Below are 17,633 nucleotides of genomic sequence, written 5' to 3'. Positions count from 1 at the left end.
GGGCCGGGCAGGTTGCGCCGCTGCGCCCGCCCCTCCTGCCGCTGGGGCGGCCCTGGCCCCGGCCACGGCTCCGGCTCTGCCCGGGCGGCGCCCACCGGCTCCCGCTGCCGGCGCCCCGGCGGGCGACGCGACGGATCGGCGGCCTGTACGGGGCACGGTAAGGGCGCGGCGCCGGCTCCTGCGGGCGGGACGGGCGCTGACAGGCGGCCCTGTGAGGGAGGGAGAGGGGGCGGCCACCCTGTGAGGGGGCCGCGGGACCGGCCCGTCCCGGGAGGCGGCCGCCGAGGGGTGTGGGGCGGCCCCCGGGGTGGCGGGGCTGGGGGTCGCTCCGGCTTCACCCTCCTACCGCACTTTCGGTTTGGCATGGGGCTGGGTGCGGCGGAGCGGCTGTTGGGCCGGGGCCGCCCCTCTCCTCCCGGCCCGGGCTGCGGACGGGGTGTTGGGGACCGGCGGGCGGCTGTCAGGGTTAACCCGGCCCCGGGCGGCCTGTCCGGGCCCCGCAGCCCCTCCCGGGCCGGGGCAGCGCGGCGGGGGCAGCGCCTTGTTTACACAGGGCGTCGGGAGAAGATGGCAGCCCGGGCGGGCGGGCTGGCCGGCGGCTGTCATGCGTGCTGGCTCCTCCCGGGCGGGCGGTGGGGTAGCCCCGCAGGGCCTGCCGCCGCCCGGCCCGGCCCCGCAGCCGCCCCGAGCCCTGCTCTGGGGCACCCTGGCTAAACAGCTGAGGGCTGGCGTGTTTTTAATTAACGCCTTACCGTGCCTGCACGATGTTGTGCTTCCATGGACAGAGATGACATCTCTGGTGTTTATCTGTTGCCTTTTTGGATGTGTTCTTTCATGTCTCTCTCCCCCCCCCCCCCCAAATAATTCAGTTCTTCATTCTGCGTCTTATGGCTAGTCACTGTCATGCTCCTTGTGACTTTTTTGTTTTTAACCATTCTGTAGCAACGACTGCTAAAGCTTGCCGACTGTCAGTTTAAAAGCAATCAATTTGTGAGGAGGGTTCTCCATCCACTGAGTTCGTCTCTTGTCAGTGCTTTGAAGTTGCCTGTCTTCCTTGTGCTGATTGTTATTCACCTTTCTGCAATTTTATCCTAAAGTTTTTTGGCACTTTCTAATTAGTGTATCTGAGCATCAAACTTCTTAGTCGACAAATAACAAGAAACGAAGTTGAGCTCAGGGGATATAGGAATATAATCACTAGAGGATTCTCAAGACTCATAAAAACAACGCTCTAAGAATAAAATTTCAAAGCAATTCAGGTACTTCTGTGCCCTAAAATAATGTAGAAATATCCTTGTTGCGTGTTTTGTGCTATAAGTTTGAAATGAGGCAAAAGTGTGAACATTGTTGATATGGGGAAAGCTTGAAGAACGCAAGAGTTTCGGATCACTCTATAGAAATGTCTTTTACTAGGGTATGTTGAAAATCCCATATCATTGTTTGAGAAGGGATGTCATGAAGTCATCTGTTATATTGAGTACTGCAGGAGAGATCTGTGTCAGTGACTGTTACCACAAAACTTAACTTCTATTTCTTTAAGAACCTTGAAATAAAGTCTACAAAACTGTGTGTAATGGGTCTGATCCAAGATCTTCTTCCTCCCTCTCCTCTCACTCCATCTCTGACAGTGGACAGGATCAGATGGTTTAGATTTTGGGAACAGGATGGATATTTTATATAGTACCTTCAGTGACATACTCTTTCCACCTCTCAGGTTTCAGTAATACCTGGTTCAGAAGGTCCCTAAACTTCAGACTGTACGTGCATCTTTGTGTCTAATAGTCGCGTAAGCCATTCAGGGGCTTTACCTCCATAAAGCTGTCTGACTTAAATCTTATAACTTACTCTTTTGACCTCTCGAATATCCTATTAAAATGAATTACATAGTTTGTGTGCACTACCTTCTTTTGTGTGTGTGTGTTTTGGGTTTTTTTTTTCTTTGTTTTAAACCAGCATCCTCATATTTAATTTTGTCTGTCTCTTTTATTATGTAAAACGATGAATAATTGCTCCCTACTCTGTCTTGCTGGGGAGTGGAAACGGATGTTAAGGACCGACAATTGACACGGTGGAAAGAGAAGTGCTGGTACTAAGCGTATGTGTATGAGGCTTCTGGGAGGGGGAGGTTTCAGGGGGAAGAGGGAAGAGAAGGTTTCAGGGGATCTTTAAATAGAGAGCAGTGGGAAGAGAGCCTGCTAATAGGATGAAATACGGGAAGGTCCAGAAGCAGCCTGCTGAAGCCACAAAGCTTTTTGCAGAACGTTAATAGTTTTTAAGTGATTATAAGCTTATATGTTTTGGGGCTCATCAGCTTTAGCTATTGAGGTTTCAGAGCAAATTTCGGATGGTCAGATTATCAAATTAAATATGTATGGAAGGACTTCCTCTATTTCCATACTGGATTTGGTACATCATTAATTTGATACGATGTAATAATTTCTGTGCATTCAGCAATAAAATTATTGTCCTGGAAACTTCTGAAGTATCATGTGGCCAAGATTACTTGCTTTGATGATTCTTCAATTTGATTTTCTTTTCTGTAACTTTTAGGGATTGGTGCAATTTATAAAGTACTACAGATTGCATGGATTGTTTTGTTCCTCTGATGTTGTGGATGCAAAGATTTGCTTTGTATCCTCTTTGAGCATGTCCCCTGATTCTTTAGCTATTTACAAGCTTAATTTTTTTTTCCTCTGTCAGCTTTCGCAGTAACTTAGTTTTTCAGTTTTTAGACTTGTTCTAGGTTTCAAAAAAAAAAAAGTTAATTCACCATTTCTTCTACAACTGTCAGTGTGAATCAGTTTGCCAGAGCTGTAAAAACTATCTGGGAAAATGTCTTAAAAAAGACCTTTCAGTCAACATAAAAAACTTTTTACAGTGTGTGCTATGGTTTATATGTATTGGAGTGATAGTGACATTTACTGGTGTATTTGAGGTGCTGCTTATGAAAGACCACCTTTGTACCCTTGGAAGCCTTGTTATAGTTAATGGGATTCTGCAGTGATCTTGGCTGGTGTATTTCTGTGCATATAACTAATTTTGTTTTCAAGCCGGTTTCCTTAACTTCTTTTTGATTAAACCAAGAGAAGGCCTTTGTGAAAAAAAAAAAAAAGTTGTGTGTGATGCTACTGCTGGCTGCAGTCCTGCTCTTGTGGTTGCATCTGTGGAGGTATCCACATAAATCTCTCCTCAGGATTTGGGATGCCAGCTGAATAAAAGGGGGACATTGTTCCAAGTACTCTTATGTTTCTTCTGAGTGCTGCGGGAGCAGCTGCCTCTGGTCACTGCTGCCCAGTCTTCTGCATGTTTGTCTTGTTTTCATGTGTGGATATGAGTGTGTGCATCTTTTTTTCAAATTTATTTCAGTTTAAATAAAAAAGTGTACTAAAACTGTTTGCAGATTTGTTTTGAAGCTAGTCCTAAGTAACTTCATTGTGGCCTAATAGGGGTGACACTCTCCCATCCTTTCCACGCTGTTTTTTCAATTATTATTTTTAATTCTGTTCAGCTGTATGTTTGCTTGTCTGTTAACTTGATAGGTGGTTATGCACAGGGGGATAGACAAGATTCTGGTTTTTGTGGGACTGCTACATGTTACAGTTGTAATTTGCAGTGCTTTTAAGCTTCTCTGGTAGCTGCTGAAACATAAGAGGGACGTTTGAATTTCTTGTAGGCAGACAGTTGGACACAAAATGTGGGCCATATAAATGTACTATTAAATATGTGAATAAACTGTTTGGTATTTGCAGCCTTTATGACAAGCGCCCTGTAGCCTCTAAAGATGTACGTGCTGTAATTGACCTTCTTGACTATCAAAAACTTGAGTCTTGGTTGTGTCTTTTGTAGCGGTAAACAGTTAGAAACTACTTGCTGTTGAGGCAAAGAGTGTGGCTTCGAGGTTCAGATTTTTGTGATAGGGTTGGTTTTTTTTTTTTTGAGGGTGGGAGCACCTAGACTTGTTTTTGTTTTCCCATGAGGTATGTATAAAAATAACGGATGACGCAGTAAAGCTGTTTTCCCTGTTGTAAGGGATATTCCAAATGTTTCAGAACTAGTTTCTCTCTGCATTTTCCATGACCAGGAGGAACAGGAGCAGATGTCAGATTTTTGATGAAATGATTTGGTCATCTCTTTTGGAAATGTTAGCTATTTTCTTTTCTTTTTATTTTTTTTCCCCCTCTGATCTCCTTCCATATTTTGCTTTTTTGTGAACACCTGTCCAGAGAGGAATTAAAGTTGTGTTGTGTGGTGGTTTTTTTTGGTTTTGGTTGTACTTTTTTTAATTGAAAAAAAAAAAATCTTTCTGCGTGTCATTCTGTAATTCAAAACCAGTCGTACTTTGAACCAGCTTCTGTGCTGACTAATTGTATCACCAGGGATAACCCAGTTTCTTAAAAACCGGAGTCATCTCTTACTTTAAGACTCTGAGTCTAATGGTCTTTTGGCCTTTTTGTCTCAGCCTTAGGAAATGTGAATTTTGGAACTGATTTCTGAAAGTGGCTAGGCAGTCTTTTCCTTGTACAGAAGCCAAATTTGTTGTGACTTGCTAGGGAGAGGATGGGAAATAGATTCAGTATTCTACTGAAATTTGAGGGGGAAGCAAAAAGACTTCCACAAGGACATACTGCTTAGGCAAAGGGAAGAGGGCAGACACTTAGCTGCTTCATTCAAAAGGGGTGCATCTGCAGGACTCTAACGTACACTTAAGTGTGTGGGGTGTGTTTGTGCGTTTGTTTTAACTTAGAACTTCTAAACCAGACAGAACTGAAACTCTTTTATCTTCACACTCGCTGGCCAGCAGGCTTGCCTTTTTCCCCACTCTGTCAGGTTTTTGAAAAGGTTGCTGAATAGCAAGACTCTTAGCATGAAGTTCAAATCCTGTTACGTAAAGACTTTGCGTCTTTCACTTATTCCTTTTCTAGACTGTTCTGTGCCATCAGTCTAAAGATACCATCCTTTAAATGAATGCTAACGTTTAGCATCTCACTCATTCTTCTGTGTATTTTCCCCTGTAAGGTTCTTACTCGCTATGAATTTCTGCTGGAACTAGAAAATGAGGATTATCATTTAGGTTACTGCATTGCCGTATCTTCGGTTCTATAGGTAATTGGTAATTCATGTAGAGAGAAATCAGTGCAAAAGTCATCAAAACTCCTTGTAACCTAGGAGACAGGAATAGCAGTTTTTTGGCATTGCCTGACATAGTACACAGTATTAAGTGGTTTTGGTTGTTACGATTTGGCACGTGTTTGGCCACCTGTGTGGGATTATAGTACATAAAATATGAATATACAGTGCACATGGTCAAGTGTGTGGTTGTTTATTTGCGTTAATATACTGCATGAGAACCAAATTAGCTTTGTGACATGCTTAAGCTATGCAAAAGTATTACTTGAAGCATTTTATGTTCTTATGTAGATAGAAGTCTGAGTTGCTGGAGTAGTGATGATGTTTGAAATCGGTTGGAGTCCATGCTTGCAAATTAAAATACAGGCTCTATTCTTTGGGCTTCTCTTTTGCGTTCTGGTTGTTTGGCAGTATTTCTAGCGTGGGCATAGATGGAAAACTGTAGAAGAGGAAAAAGTCTTTTTACAGTAAAAGTAACTTTTTTATTTTTCCTCCTGATTGATTATTTTAGTGTATTTATAAACAGCTGCTTTCCTACTTTACATATTTCTGGATTTGAAGACTTTTGAAATAATGTGGTAATTGATAGGCAGGTAAAGAGTAGACTTTTTGTGCTAAAAGCCTGAAGGGTAACAGGTGTATATGACTCCAAGGATGTTTGTTAAGGACTTTCCAGCTTGAGTCTTGTTTGGGGAACAGAGGAAGTCTTTGCTTTCTTTTTCATCAGGGAAAATATTAATAATCAAAAAGCGATGCTAGCTTTACAAATGAAACAATGGAAAATAAAGTATTACTATGTTTGGTTTTCTGTGCTATTACAAATTAAATATTTTAAGGTATGAATCATGCTTTCTCATGTCAAGATGACAAACTATGTAAGCAAAAAAAAGCATTACTTTTTTTTTTCCCCAAATTGCATATATTTTTTTTACTTTCTTTTGGAATATACCTTGTGCTTGTTCTGCTACTACTATGACAATGATTTAAGATGATCTCCTGTTCTGCGCTTTTATTTCATGAGGATTAGTTGCCTAGAAAGCTGCTATCAGAATTTATTCTCCTTTTTGTATGTAAGAGTGAAAAATATGAATAACTTACTCTGCTGTGTCAGGTTTATTTTTTTGTTTGTTTGTTTAGTGGGGTTTGTTGTTGTTGTTTGTGTTTTTGTAGTAACCTGCCATCCACTGTGTGGCTACTGACTTTGTGTGCTAAGTTGGTATGGCAACATAAATGATGCCTCTGAGCATATTTTTATGGTGTGCTAAAGAATCCTTAATACCTTGATAAATGAAAGTTGTTAAACAGTTTTGGCATCATACATTTTTGTTGACTTGCTTAGTTGACATCCAGTTGGGGAGATCAGTAATTGTAATTTTTACTAGTATACCTAAGTTATTGTGCCTATAAAGATTTCCATGCCCATAGGAAGCCCAGTTACTCTGCGTGAATCTGAGCTAGCTTTTCCCTATGTGCGCAAGATTAATTTAGTTTAAGCTGGCTGCCTGCTCTTGAGAAGCAGGCTTATTGAATTTACCCATTGGAGTATTAATTATATTTTCTTTTCTTCAGTGTGTGTTGGGAGATCCCGTTTTCTTGCAGACCTCAGTGACTGTGCTAGCTTTCTTAGTGGATGGATTTTATTAAAAATGCTGGGATAAATTCTGGCTTCTGTTATAAAGCATTGATCTCAGTGGAGTTACTTACAAGGGTAATTGATATCAGATTGGGTTCTTATGTCTCACGTGGAATATGTGGTTTCTGTTGTACAGCTAAGAAGCCAAACTTCTTAGTTTGCATCTTGAAGTAGTAAACTGCTCCTCGCAGCCCAAGGTTTACGAACACAGATTATTTGTCTCTTCCAAAGACAGGATATGAGTAATAATATTTATTCAGAATAAATAAATAGCAGTTGTTTAGAAACAAAGCACTGCTGTTAATCTAGTTATAAAGAAATTCACGAAGGTGGAGGTTATGTATCTTTATAAGTTCAGTGAGTGTGTGGTATACCCAAATTAAAGCATTATAATGTGGAACGACTTTTTTTTGGCTCATAAGAATTTCTGCTATAGGAAAAAAAGAGGAACTGCTACAATGTTTTTTATTTCAAAGAAAACTGTAGATTAGGAATTAGGTATGTATTTGGGAGATGTGTATTATATATGCATTGCTTTAAAAAGGCAGTATGTTTGAGAGCTTTATGGAACTTTATGAAACTATAGCTTTATGAAATGACTATGAAACTAGTAGCACAAAGAAGAAAATGTAATTGAAAAACAAATCTCCTAATTTAATAGGAAAACAGTAACTTTAGATAAGCTGCACTAACTCAAATGTATGTATATCTCAAAAAAAACTAGTTGATATTTGACCTCAATGAGAAATTAATGATTTTGTCCGATAGACAATATCTAAGGATATTATTTGTTTTTAGACTTGTGTGAAATTAACAATTGCAAAGAACCAAACTGAAATTGCACCATCTTAGCATTAAAAGTTAGTGTGACACTTGTGTTGTGTGGCAGTATTCAGTGTTAACTTTACCAAAGTCAGCACATTCTGTAACATCTGTTGTGTTCACTGATGCCCTGTTTTGATGTAGAGATGTAGCACTCAATAGCTTTCTTAAATGTTGGAAGACTTTTGGTTATAAACTATACAAATAACTTACTTAAAATTATTTTGTGTTTCAGTCACCTCTGACTAGCTGTTTAACAGAAGTGGATTGTGAATTTAAGCCTTGGATAACCTCCGGCTATCAGCATTACTGTCTTCAGGATAGATAAGAGCTTTCAAAGTGTCTTCAGGGGATGCACCATGACATCAGCAGTGATTGACACTGGAGGCCCTGGCCTGGAGTTCGACAGCAATGGAATAAAAAATCAAGAGGTTAGAAAAATAAGTAACACTTATGTACTAACAAACTTTACACCTTTTATCTTAATTTGAAAGAAAAAAATCACTGTAAACTTGCTGTGAAAGCAAGTGAAATGGGTTAGAGATTGTTGTGTGAGGAGGAAGAGAGCAGCCCATTTTTCCAATATCTTTTATTAGAAGATTTTATTATCACAGGGAAGTGGAAGCAGTAAGTTTTGAAGTCTGCAATACAACTGTAGACTGGGTTTACAAAATTAAATTCTATACTAGGCATCTCTTTAAAGATATCAGATGTGTCTTGAGGTGTAGAACAAGATGAGCAGAACAATACAAGGATCTTTTTCAAAGTTAGCCAACGCAACTTATTTGCTTGTATTTTGCATTCTTATCGACAAATAATAAATATATTCTACTAGCCTGTAGCTCATAGTATATGGAATCTGGCAGAGTTCCACTTCTCTGTAACACTTTAACAGCTTAAATGTGCTGTTACAGACATTTTGATCCTTAAATAAGTAGATAGGCGTATGGCCTTTGAAGTAGCCAGTTCTTTTGTGATAGCTTATGTACTTAATCCAAAACATGAGTATTCATAAGATAGAGGTCAGATGTAGGTATGTTGCAGTACACACGCAAAACTTTGACTACATTTCATGAAGCAGAGGGAGAAGAAATGCTTCCCACAGCTGAGTGTCTTAATTAGAAAGCTTCCCCTTTTTCAATGTCTTAAAGCTGTCTGATGCTTTACATTTTAAGTTCTTAAAGCCAGGAAAATATCTTTGAGATTCAGGAAGGTCCCTTTGATGGATGATAAGCTATCTTTTATTTTTTTTAATCTCTTGCTTCAGAAGAAAATTTGCTTTAAAAATTGTTAAAATTATTATCATTGTTCCATAAATATGTAAAAGCAGAAGAAGAAAATATTGCTGTTGAGTTCAACAGTGCAGTATTTGAGAGTGTGGGGGTTTTTTTGTTGGGTTTTATTTTTTTTTCTTTCTATAGGAAAATGAGCCAGTCTCTGAATTCCCAGCAGTGATTGTGGAGCCAGTTCCTAGTGCCAGACTAGAGCAGGGTTACGCTGCACAGGTCCTGGTTTATGATGACGAGACCTACCTGATGCAAGATGTAGCAGAGGAACAAGAAATTGAGACTGAAACTGTGGAAACAGGTAGATGACTTATAATATTTTTTTTTTTTATGAGATTTTCTTACTTTTAGAAGGCCCTGAGGAATGTGACTTTGTATTTACCCATGGGGTGGAGATCCTGACCTGGGTTTGCATCTCTTTGTGCTAAACTTAGTTTTACTTAGCTTTAGTGGTGACGGGATTGGGGCTTGGCAGGTAAAAATGTCACCTTAGGTTCAGGGCACTGCGTTCTAACACCATCTGCCCTCATGAGTAGGTGGATCTTCATTTATGTCTGTTACCTATTTATGCAGGGGGTTAACTAGATAACTAAACTTGGAGTTTCTAAAAATCAGCTGAGCCAGGAGGATGGTTAGAATTTAGTTTCACAATGTGTCTGAGACAGATAACTGCTGGCAGCTGGCAGTATGGACTGCGCGGTTGTATTTACCCTATCTTCCAACTCTTTCCCCTTCCCATGAGCTCTGTCCTCTGTCCCTTGCTATCCTGCCTTTTTGGTCCAAGAGCAGTTTTTTTGCTGGTTTAGTGGCAGGAGTGCATGGCTGGGGGGAACGGAGTTGGAATGTCCTTTTATGGGCAAAAAGCCTAGTACATTGAAATTAACTCAGCTATATAGTAAAATAATGAGTTATGAATGAAGAAAGGAGTAGAGCTCTGGCGTTAAAGCAGCTGACCTGTTTAGCAATAAGCGTGTACCTTCCTGTACACCTCTCTCCAAAGAACACAATCGGGAGCTTTGAACTTTCTGAGGGGGACCAAAGTCTATATAAACTGAAGAAAACAAAAGCTGTGCTTCTCTGGAAACCTAATTACATCTGACTGCCATGCTGCTGCAGTGCTGCAGTTCTTGCTGTCCCTCCCGCTAGCTTTCTTGTGCTACTTCTCATACTTGTTGCACCTTTTTTAGCCATTTCAGTATGCGAATTTTGCAGGAAAAAATAGCAGGGAGACCTTCAACTGTTCTCTATTTTTGTTGTGTTAACTTTCTGTTGGATTAGCATGCTGACATGGCTCAGCCAAGGGCCTGACGAGTGCTGGGGTAGGGAGCATGTAGAAGCGCAACCAAAGGGAGGACAGGTCCTCTTGGGTACTCCATGCAGAACTGGTGAGACCACTTGACTGGACCATGGATAGTGTATGTTCCTATCCTTGGGCTGCCTAATTTAGAGTTGGAGTTTGAATTCATGATGTCAGGCAAGCAAAACAAAGCTGAGAGACTCTTCTCTCAGCTGTTTGAATTTGCAGCCCAGTAAATATATGTGCATTCCCACCGGATTAGGTATGTTTCACTTCAAATTTCTCCCTAAACAGTGGATGCAATAGCTCAAACATCTTTCTGAAACTGGATGTTTACCTCTTGTAGCACTGCATGAAAAATCACATGCATCAACTTCGTAAGACATGCATGAACAAATGGTTCAGGTTTTGGGAGAATACTTGCAATTCCAGTTTACTCAAATGTGTTTTGAATTAAATATGATAATTACAAATGCAACAAATTCCTGTAAAGAAAGGATATGAAATATATATATATTTTTTATATATATTTTTGACTATGGTAATAAAACTTTTAAGATTAAGGTAAATGAGAAATGAGTGTGTTCTTGTTCTTCCAAAGAAGCTGAGTTTTATAAATTAAATGAAACTTGTATTTGAAAACCTTTAAGAGCCTATACTTTGAAGGCTTTTGCATTCAGAAATGTTTTTTTTAAACATTAAATATGGTGTTTCTTGTAAGTTTTTGATAGATTAATGGCTAACAGAACAGTTAATTTAGGATAAAGAGCTACTGCCAATGTACTCTGTATGTTTTTAAGTATCATTTTCTAGCCACAATAAGTTGGTGGAAATGACAATTGAAAACTTGTAGCTCTTCGTAGGAATCTTTTTTTTTTTTTTTTAATTTAAGTTACTGTTCAGAGGAAGAGACATGTGGCTGCTTCCAAATCTTGATGTTTGAAAGTACAGTCTTAAAATTTATGGTGTAGTTGATATAATTTGGTGATTTTTGTGACCGGAGGTGTTAAGGGATGTGTCTTGACTGCAGATAATTTGGTGGTGGTTTTTTGTGTGGTGGTTTTTTTGTGTTTTTCTTTTTCAAATTCACAATAACTTTGATATTAATAGGTCTTTAAAAATTTGGTGTAACAACATAATAAAATATTTACATCAGTCCAAATACTTAAAAATTTGTTTTAATAGTTTTGATATAAAAATTAAAGATAATGTGCAATAAAAAACCCAATTTACACTAGTGTAGAGGATAAATTAAAATGTAATGAAGATTTTAAAAACTATTAATAAATATTATCATTTATGATTCCAAAAGGTCTTTGAAGAGAGAGGTAATCTCCCCTTGCACACCCATTCCAATACTCCAACTTTTCATTATTATTTGTATAGTATATAGACCGTTAATCCAGTGCAGTTTCCACGGTGTAATTGTACGTGACAGTGAGTAAAGGTATCTAGTGTTGATGAAAAGAAGTGCTTGTTTTCAATGGTTCTGAGGGAGTCAGCCTTGTGGGGCATGTGTTTTGACCAACACATTTTGGTACAGCTAAGAATCTTTCTGAATTCATTGCTCATACAGAGACGTAAAATGGGTGGAGAGGAAGTATAAAGGCCCCAAGAAACATTAATTTTGGTAATGCGCCATTATTAGCAATAATTTGCAGGGGAGTGAATCTGAGCATTTTTTTTTGATTTTTATTTTTGTAGGGGAAGGGAAGAGATACTGGGCTGTGGGTAGGAAGCAATTTGATGTTGGAGAGGTGGTAAAAGGTGCCGTAGTAAACGTTAATGAGAAAGCAGGCTAAGGCAGAAACAAGTAAAGAAGGTATAATAATGTTTATGTAAAGAGCATTTTAAGATACTAACATAACCTTTATTATGCTAATTATCCTAATTTAGATAAGTGCAATGGTTTGATTTCTGTGCATCTTAAAAGGAAAGTCCATTGTTGTTAAATTAGTCTCAATTGATTCTACTTCATAAATGTCAGAATTGCTACAAAAAAAAATTACATTATTTGATAAATGTATAGTAGTTGCACTAAGAATAAGTAGACTTAATACTTTTAGTGGCTCTAGACTTTACAGAGAGCATGGTAAATACTGAAAACCCGTCTTAAAGAAGTCCTGGCAGTATTTGAAATGATATGTATTCACATAACATAACACAAGCCCAGTTGTCAGTATCTCTACTGCCGGCCATGGACCTGATCTTTTTTTCTTTTTCCTTCTTGTGACAGTCCTCTGGCAATTCCAACTGCTGACTTACATGCTTTACGATGTTACAACGTACAAATTCCAAGAGCCTGGAGCTACTTTGCAGTTAACCTAAAGCTGCTGAATTTAGTAAAATGTAACATTATTCTAGCCTTCAGAGGTAGGGATCAGTACCCTTTGTGATAAAAGTAGTGGGGTAGCTGATGTGGTAAAATTTACTTAGGACAGTACGAGATGATTTGTGCTGTGCATGGAACGGTTCTATTCGTGGTTTGTTATTCTGTGATTGGATTTGGGACTGTGAGGACTGTCAGTACTGATCCAAGGGCAGAATCAGGACCCATAATGTTGTTTTGTATTAAAAAACCTTCTTGCATTTATGAAACCACGATTCAAATACTATGCTATATAATCATTATAAATAGCCATATCTATAAATACAGATGAATTTTTAGTTAATTCTAGTGGAGTATGGGGGGGAATTGCCTTTCAGACTCCCATCCAGCCTGTTTCTATCCTGATCTATCTTGATTCACTAATCAAGGATCTTTAATTATAATTAATCCATTAACTATAAAAGTAAAACCCAAGAGTTAACAAACAAGAAAGACTTACTGGTTCAAGTTATGTTAATTTTTTGTCCTATTGCAGAAAAAACCCTGCCTGTCTGCTTGGAATAGGAAAAATCTTGACAAAGGAATTCAGGAATTTTCTAGGAAAGACAAAATATAGGAATTTTGATCTTTTCAGGTGACCTTATGACATGCTCAGTGGAAGCAGTGAGTGCCTTTTGTAATGTTTGAAAGGGAAAGTATAAGCTTTAGATTGACGTGGTGTTTAAATTTCTTTTCCTATGTGTATGACATCATTCTTAGGAGTGGTACCTTTAGACTATTGGGGCCTGAGTTACAGTCTTACAATTTTGTTTACTGCTCCAGTGAAAATGTTCATGTCATAAACAGTACGTTCTTCTTAACAATTTTGTTACTAATATCCAAATTTTGTTGGCTTCCATTTCCTGAGTCGTTATTTGTCCTTAAAGTAATTAGCCCTTCAATTTTAGGATTTATTCAGCAAAACCTTTGTAGTTTACGTAACAGCAGAAGCTGCTGTCTTTAAAGAAGCAGCCAGTCTGAAATTAACAGTTGCTGTAGTTCAGTTTGTCTGTCACGACGCAGAACCCATAATGTGGATGTGTAGGTGTGTTAATGGAGTAATCTGATCTTTCACTTTACCATACGTGCAGCACTGAAGTCATGATCTGCAGATCTTATACATGGATGAAGCCTAGTCTTTTAGTCAAATAAGGCACTAGATGAGTATTTAAGTAGGATAATGCGGTTTTAAAAATGCCAAGTTATCTGGAACATTGTCACTAAAATTGGTTAGTACTTTCTGAACACTCTTCTTACTGATCTTATGCTTGCACAGGTACTACTTTTTTTTCTGTGTTACCTCACTTATGATGAATTTGCAAAGCCGGTCTTGTTTGCTGTTTACAAATTTTGTTGAACAGTAGGCAGCTATTCAGCAAATGTTACTGTAAATGCAGTAAAGTCTGATCCCCTTGATAGCAAAGGGATATAGCATAGTAATAGCAAAATTATATTTTGCAAATATAGCAAAATCATATTGCCAATATAGACCCCGATTTAATTGAATCTAACTTCTCGTATCAATAGTATTTTTCCCCTTATTTTTTTATTAATCATCAAAGCGGCAATTACAGCTTTGTGATTTTTTTCCTCACAACTCTAAGATTAAAGAGGAAACAAAACTACTGCTTTCGAGAAGTTGAGATGTCATTCGACTTGTGAACTGTCACCACATCTTTTTAATTTGATGTTCCATCAAAAATCCTCCCTGTGGTGCAAGTTGAAAGTCTGTTTTAATTCTAAAAATGTTATTGCCACAGGGGGGTAGAAGATCTGCATGAAAAAAAATGGGGATCTGAAAATGAGCCCCTCCAGGATTACGATCTGATGGAAAAATATTGAGCTACAAAGACAACAATAATGGTATGTTTGTCTATAATCTCTTAATTTTTTTTTTTTCTCCACCAGGAAGTTCAGTTGAAACTGTCGTGTAAATTGATAGCCATCCTTAAGGAGGGAGGAGGTTGAATAAACAGTGAGTTTAGGCTTAATTCCTCCCCTAATTCAAACAAATGCATGAATAAATTATATACTTTAAGAAAAATTTTTTACAGAGGAAATTTGAGGTTACTACTTACACTGTTACCACCGTGGGAACCAGCTTTGTGTTACTATGTAAAGTCTTTAGTTATTACCTGTGCTTCTTTCTGCCTCTATATGTCTTTTCTCGTTATGATTAAAACTGCTGTCTTCTGACTTCTTCTATGTGAATTTGAGCCTGTGAACTCTTTTATCTCAGATAAGTTTTCATCAGTTGTTAAATGTCATATACTAAGAACTCAGTATTAGATCTGGTTAGAATCTTACCTTTGATTATGGCATGTGTATGTAAGGGATAAACAAAACAATATTAGCATTCATTCTGTCCAGATGTCATTTGATTTAACTGAGTCTTACAAAAAATGAGTTAACACGAACATCAGCTGTACGTTTTGGTGGCGCTGACATATCCTGCTGATTGAACTTCGTTTCCTTACTCTGACAGCTTGGTGAGAATTTTAGAAGTGGAGAACCGTTTGCCTTAGAGCGTGCTGACTATGAGCAAGAATTTGGCCATTCTAACAACTTGATTAAACTCAGCTTAAGTTAGTACCGCCTTCATCAAAGAGCTAAGATGAAGCCCATTACCTCGATAAAAGCGAGATAAAACTTTGCATGCAGTACTTGCTCTACTGCAAGAATTAGATGTCTCTAGCACATTCATGGGTTAAGAATTTATCCTTTGAATGTGAGCTCATTTTATTTTTGACACCAGGCTGCTGCTACATCAGTGTGAGTTCTCACACTGCCAGGAAATCTGTTGCGTTTTTGCTATTTAAGTATTGATGACAATGAAACAAAGCGATTCCCCTCCCATTGCATGTGCTATGGTATAGCACCTGTAGCAGTTATGCCATCTGTTCTCAGTGACATTCTTAATTCAGAAACCAAATTCAACTGCAACTTAAATTTTATGTCATCTTTGGTGTTTCCTTTTCTGAGAAATTAATGAAGAGAGCTGTGCAGCTGCTCTATGGATGATAATATTTTTACGTAACAGTAACAGCCTGGTTGTGGTGTCCAGTTCCTCCTAGATAACAGGTTTCTGCTTTGCTGGGTTCAGTGCTCTACTGGTACTGAAAGAACACTGCAAGACTAAGTATTTTGTAATAAAGTCTAATTTATTTACACATTACAGGCATAATTTTTAATTTCTGAGGCTGATGAAAGGCTATTTAAATGGCTTGCTGGTGTGAGGCATTATGGGTTGGACTTCAGATGTACAGATGCGCTCTCCTCTAAACTCTCAACTCCAGTTGCAACTGGGAGTGGCGAGTTGTAGGATGTTGCTATGAAGACTCAGCCACAGCATTTTGCTAATGTAAGCTGAAAATTTTTGTGGTTTGTATCTTGAAATAAGAATGCAATATGGCACGCCAACACCATCGTGGTATGAGCACGCAAGAGTTAGTGGTCTTTATTGATCAAAAATATAGCAACAAACTTGAAAGTAATAATTTTTGAAGGTGATCTGTGTATTAAAAGGGAGATTGATCCTAGACTTTGTTGTCAGCTACGCAGTAAAGCCGTAAGTGGTTGAGTAGGACATTTAGTCCTTATAAAGATTCAGTGGGTTTATAGAATAGATATTTGTTGTTATCAGAGAAGTCTTAAGAAATTATAAATGCTAGGTCTTAAACAGAAGAATTACTTGATGGTGGCATAGTTCATACACTAGGCTATTACCAATCTCAAATACTGTTGATTTTGTAAAATCATGTAATGTGCTATGCGAATCCCTGATTTATAATTGTCTGCTAGACTGCCCTGAAATTAAAGAATTTCATTATAAGGGAGGGAAGTGCATATGTCAGTTGGTTGGTTTTATTGTTTGTTTTTTTTTGAGATAGCCAAGTTTTCTTATTCCACATTCACAAGTAATAATTCTGGAATGTAGACACCTGCTATTTTGAGGAATTCCTTTTCTGTTTGTCAAAGGTAGTATCAAATCCTGAGAATGCATTTGGTTTTCTGTGTGGAATTACTAATTGCTGTATGAACGGTGACAGCAGGATCCTGAGTCCACTTAAAGGTGCAGATTGTGACAGACTCGTGGCTTTGGTATTGTTAGCCTTCATAAGGTGTAGTTGAGAAGATAGGCTTGGCATGGTCACTGTTTTTTTTTTCCTCATTATTTCCCTGGTTCCTCCATGGACACTTTGTGGTTATTTTGCTGTTACTTTTGCAATTTTCTACTGTGGGATCCACAGCGGCTGGTAATGATTATGCTGATGTGCTGGTAAAGGAGACTGCTGCATCTTCTTGCGTGTTTCCGGAATCAAACTGTTAAAAATGTTTCTTTGTATCATTACATATCATCAATGCAGTAATAATTATCAACAGTTTGATAGCCTTCTGTTGAAGGCAGCATCTACTTCTGTAATTATTAGATGTGAACTTCTTCAGCATCTTGGGCAAAACCGACCTTTCCGTAACTATTTAAAATCTACAGGCAGTTTTGGCATTTGGGATGTGACATGCCTAGACTTCTGAGGTTACTTGAAGCTTTTTAGCTTGGTTGGCATTTCAGTATTGTTCCTCTGTTATCATTGGCGATTTCTCATGTAGGCTGCAAATACTACCCTCAGATAGATTGCTGCCTACCCTTGACTATTCAGTTAAATGAAGTCAAACAAACCACTTCTGTAAGAATAAGTAACTGCTTTATGATATTTGCCTTTTCCCAGCGTAGCTTTGTCATACTAGAATATAACTAGAATCTTCTGTGGCTAAACGTAATTAGATATGCATTTTTTTGCTTTCTTCTTCATCATTTGCTGTTAGTGAAGGAAAAAGTTACCATTGGAAGGTTGTACTTTTAGCATTTCAAGTTATAAAGCTTGTGAAATAGTTTTCCAAGAGAAACCACAGTCTATTATCGGTGAATGTTTTCAACATATTTGTCAGAATTGTGGGAAAAAGCAATTTTGCATGGGAGACTATCGGAGAGGAAACTGACAATTCCTCTATAGCCACAGAATGCTGTATGAATTTTGAGGACTGTTCAAGAGGATGCTTAAGATAATTGATGATCCCACTCCCATCCAATTTGGCAAATCA

The 17,633-nt window shown here is 38.5% G+C and overlaps 1 protein-coding gene across 19 annotated transcripts in view; it reads left to right on the top strand.

The window, feature by feature from the left end:
* ELF2 (E74 like ETS transcription factor 2) overlaps positions 1 to 17,633 on the top strand; it is a 45,334-nt gene continuing 27,701 nt past the window's right edge. For 18 of the 19 annotated variants that reach the window (XR_008466501.1, XR_008466500.1, XR_008466499.1 and 15 more), the window contains exons 1-3: positions 1 to 157; positions 7,818 to 8,013; positions 9,004 to 9,169. Coding sequence is in view for 2 of the 19 variants with exons in the window: in XM_054201838.1 (XP_054057813.1) it covers positions 7,942 to 8,013; positions 9,004 to 9,169 (238 nt within the window). In the remaining 17 variants the exon portion in view is untranslated. Of the gene's footprint in view, positions 158 to 7,817; positions 8,014 to 9,003; positions 9,170 to 14,293; positions 14,397 to 17,633 lie in introns of those variants that run through there. The other variant, XM_054201836.1, reaches the window with a different exon arrangement.

This window comes from Rissa tridactyla, chromosome 5 (assembly GCF_028500815.1).
Source record: "Rissa tridactyla isolate bRisTri1 chromosome 5, bRisTri1.patW.cur.20221130, whole genome shotgun sequence".
Taxonomy (NCBI): Eukaryota; Metazoa; Chordata; class Aves; order Charadriiformes; family Laridae; genus Rissa; species Rissa tridactyla.
This window is presented reverse-complemented; position numbering and strand designations above follow the sequence as displayed.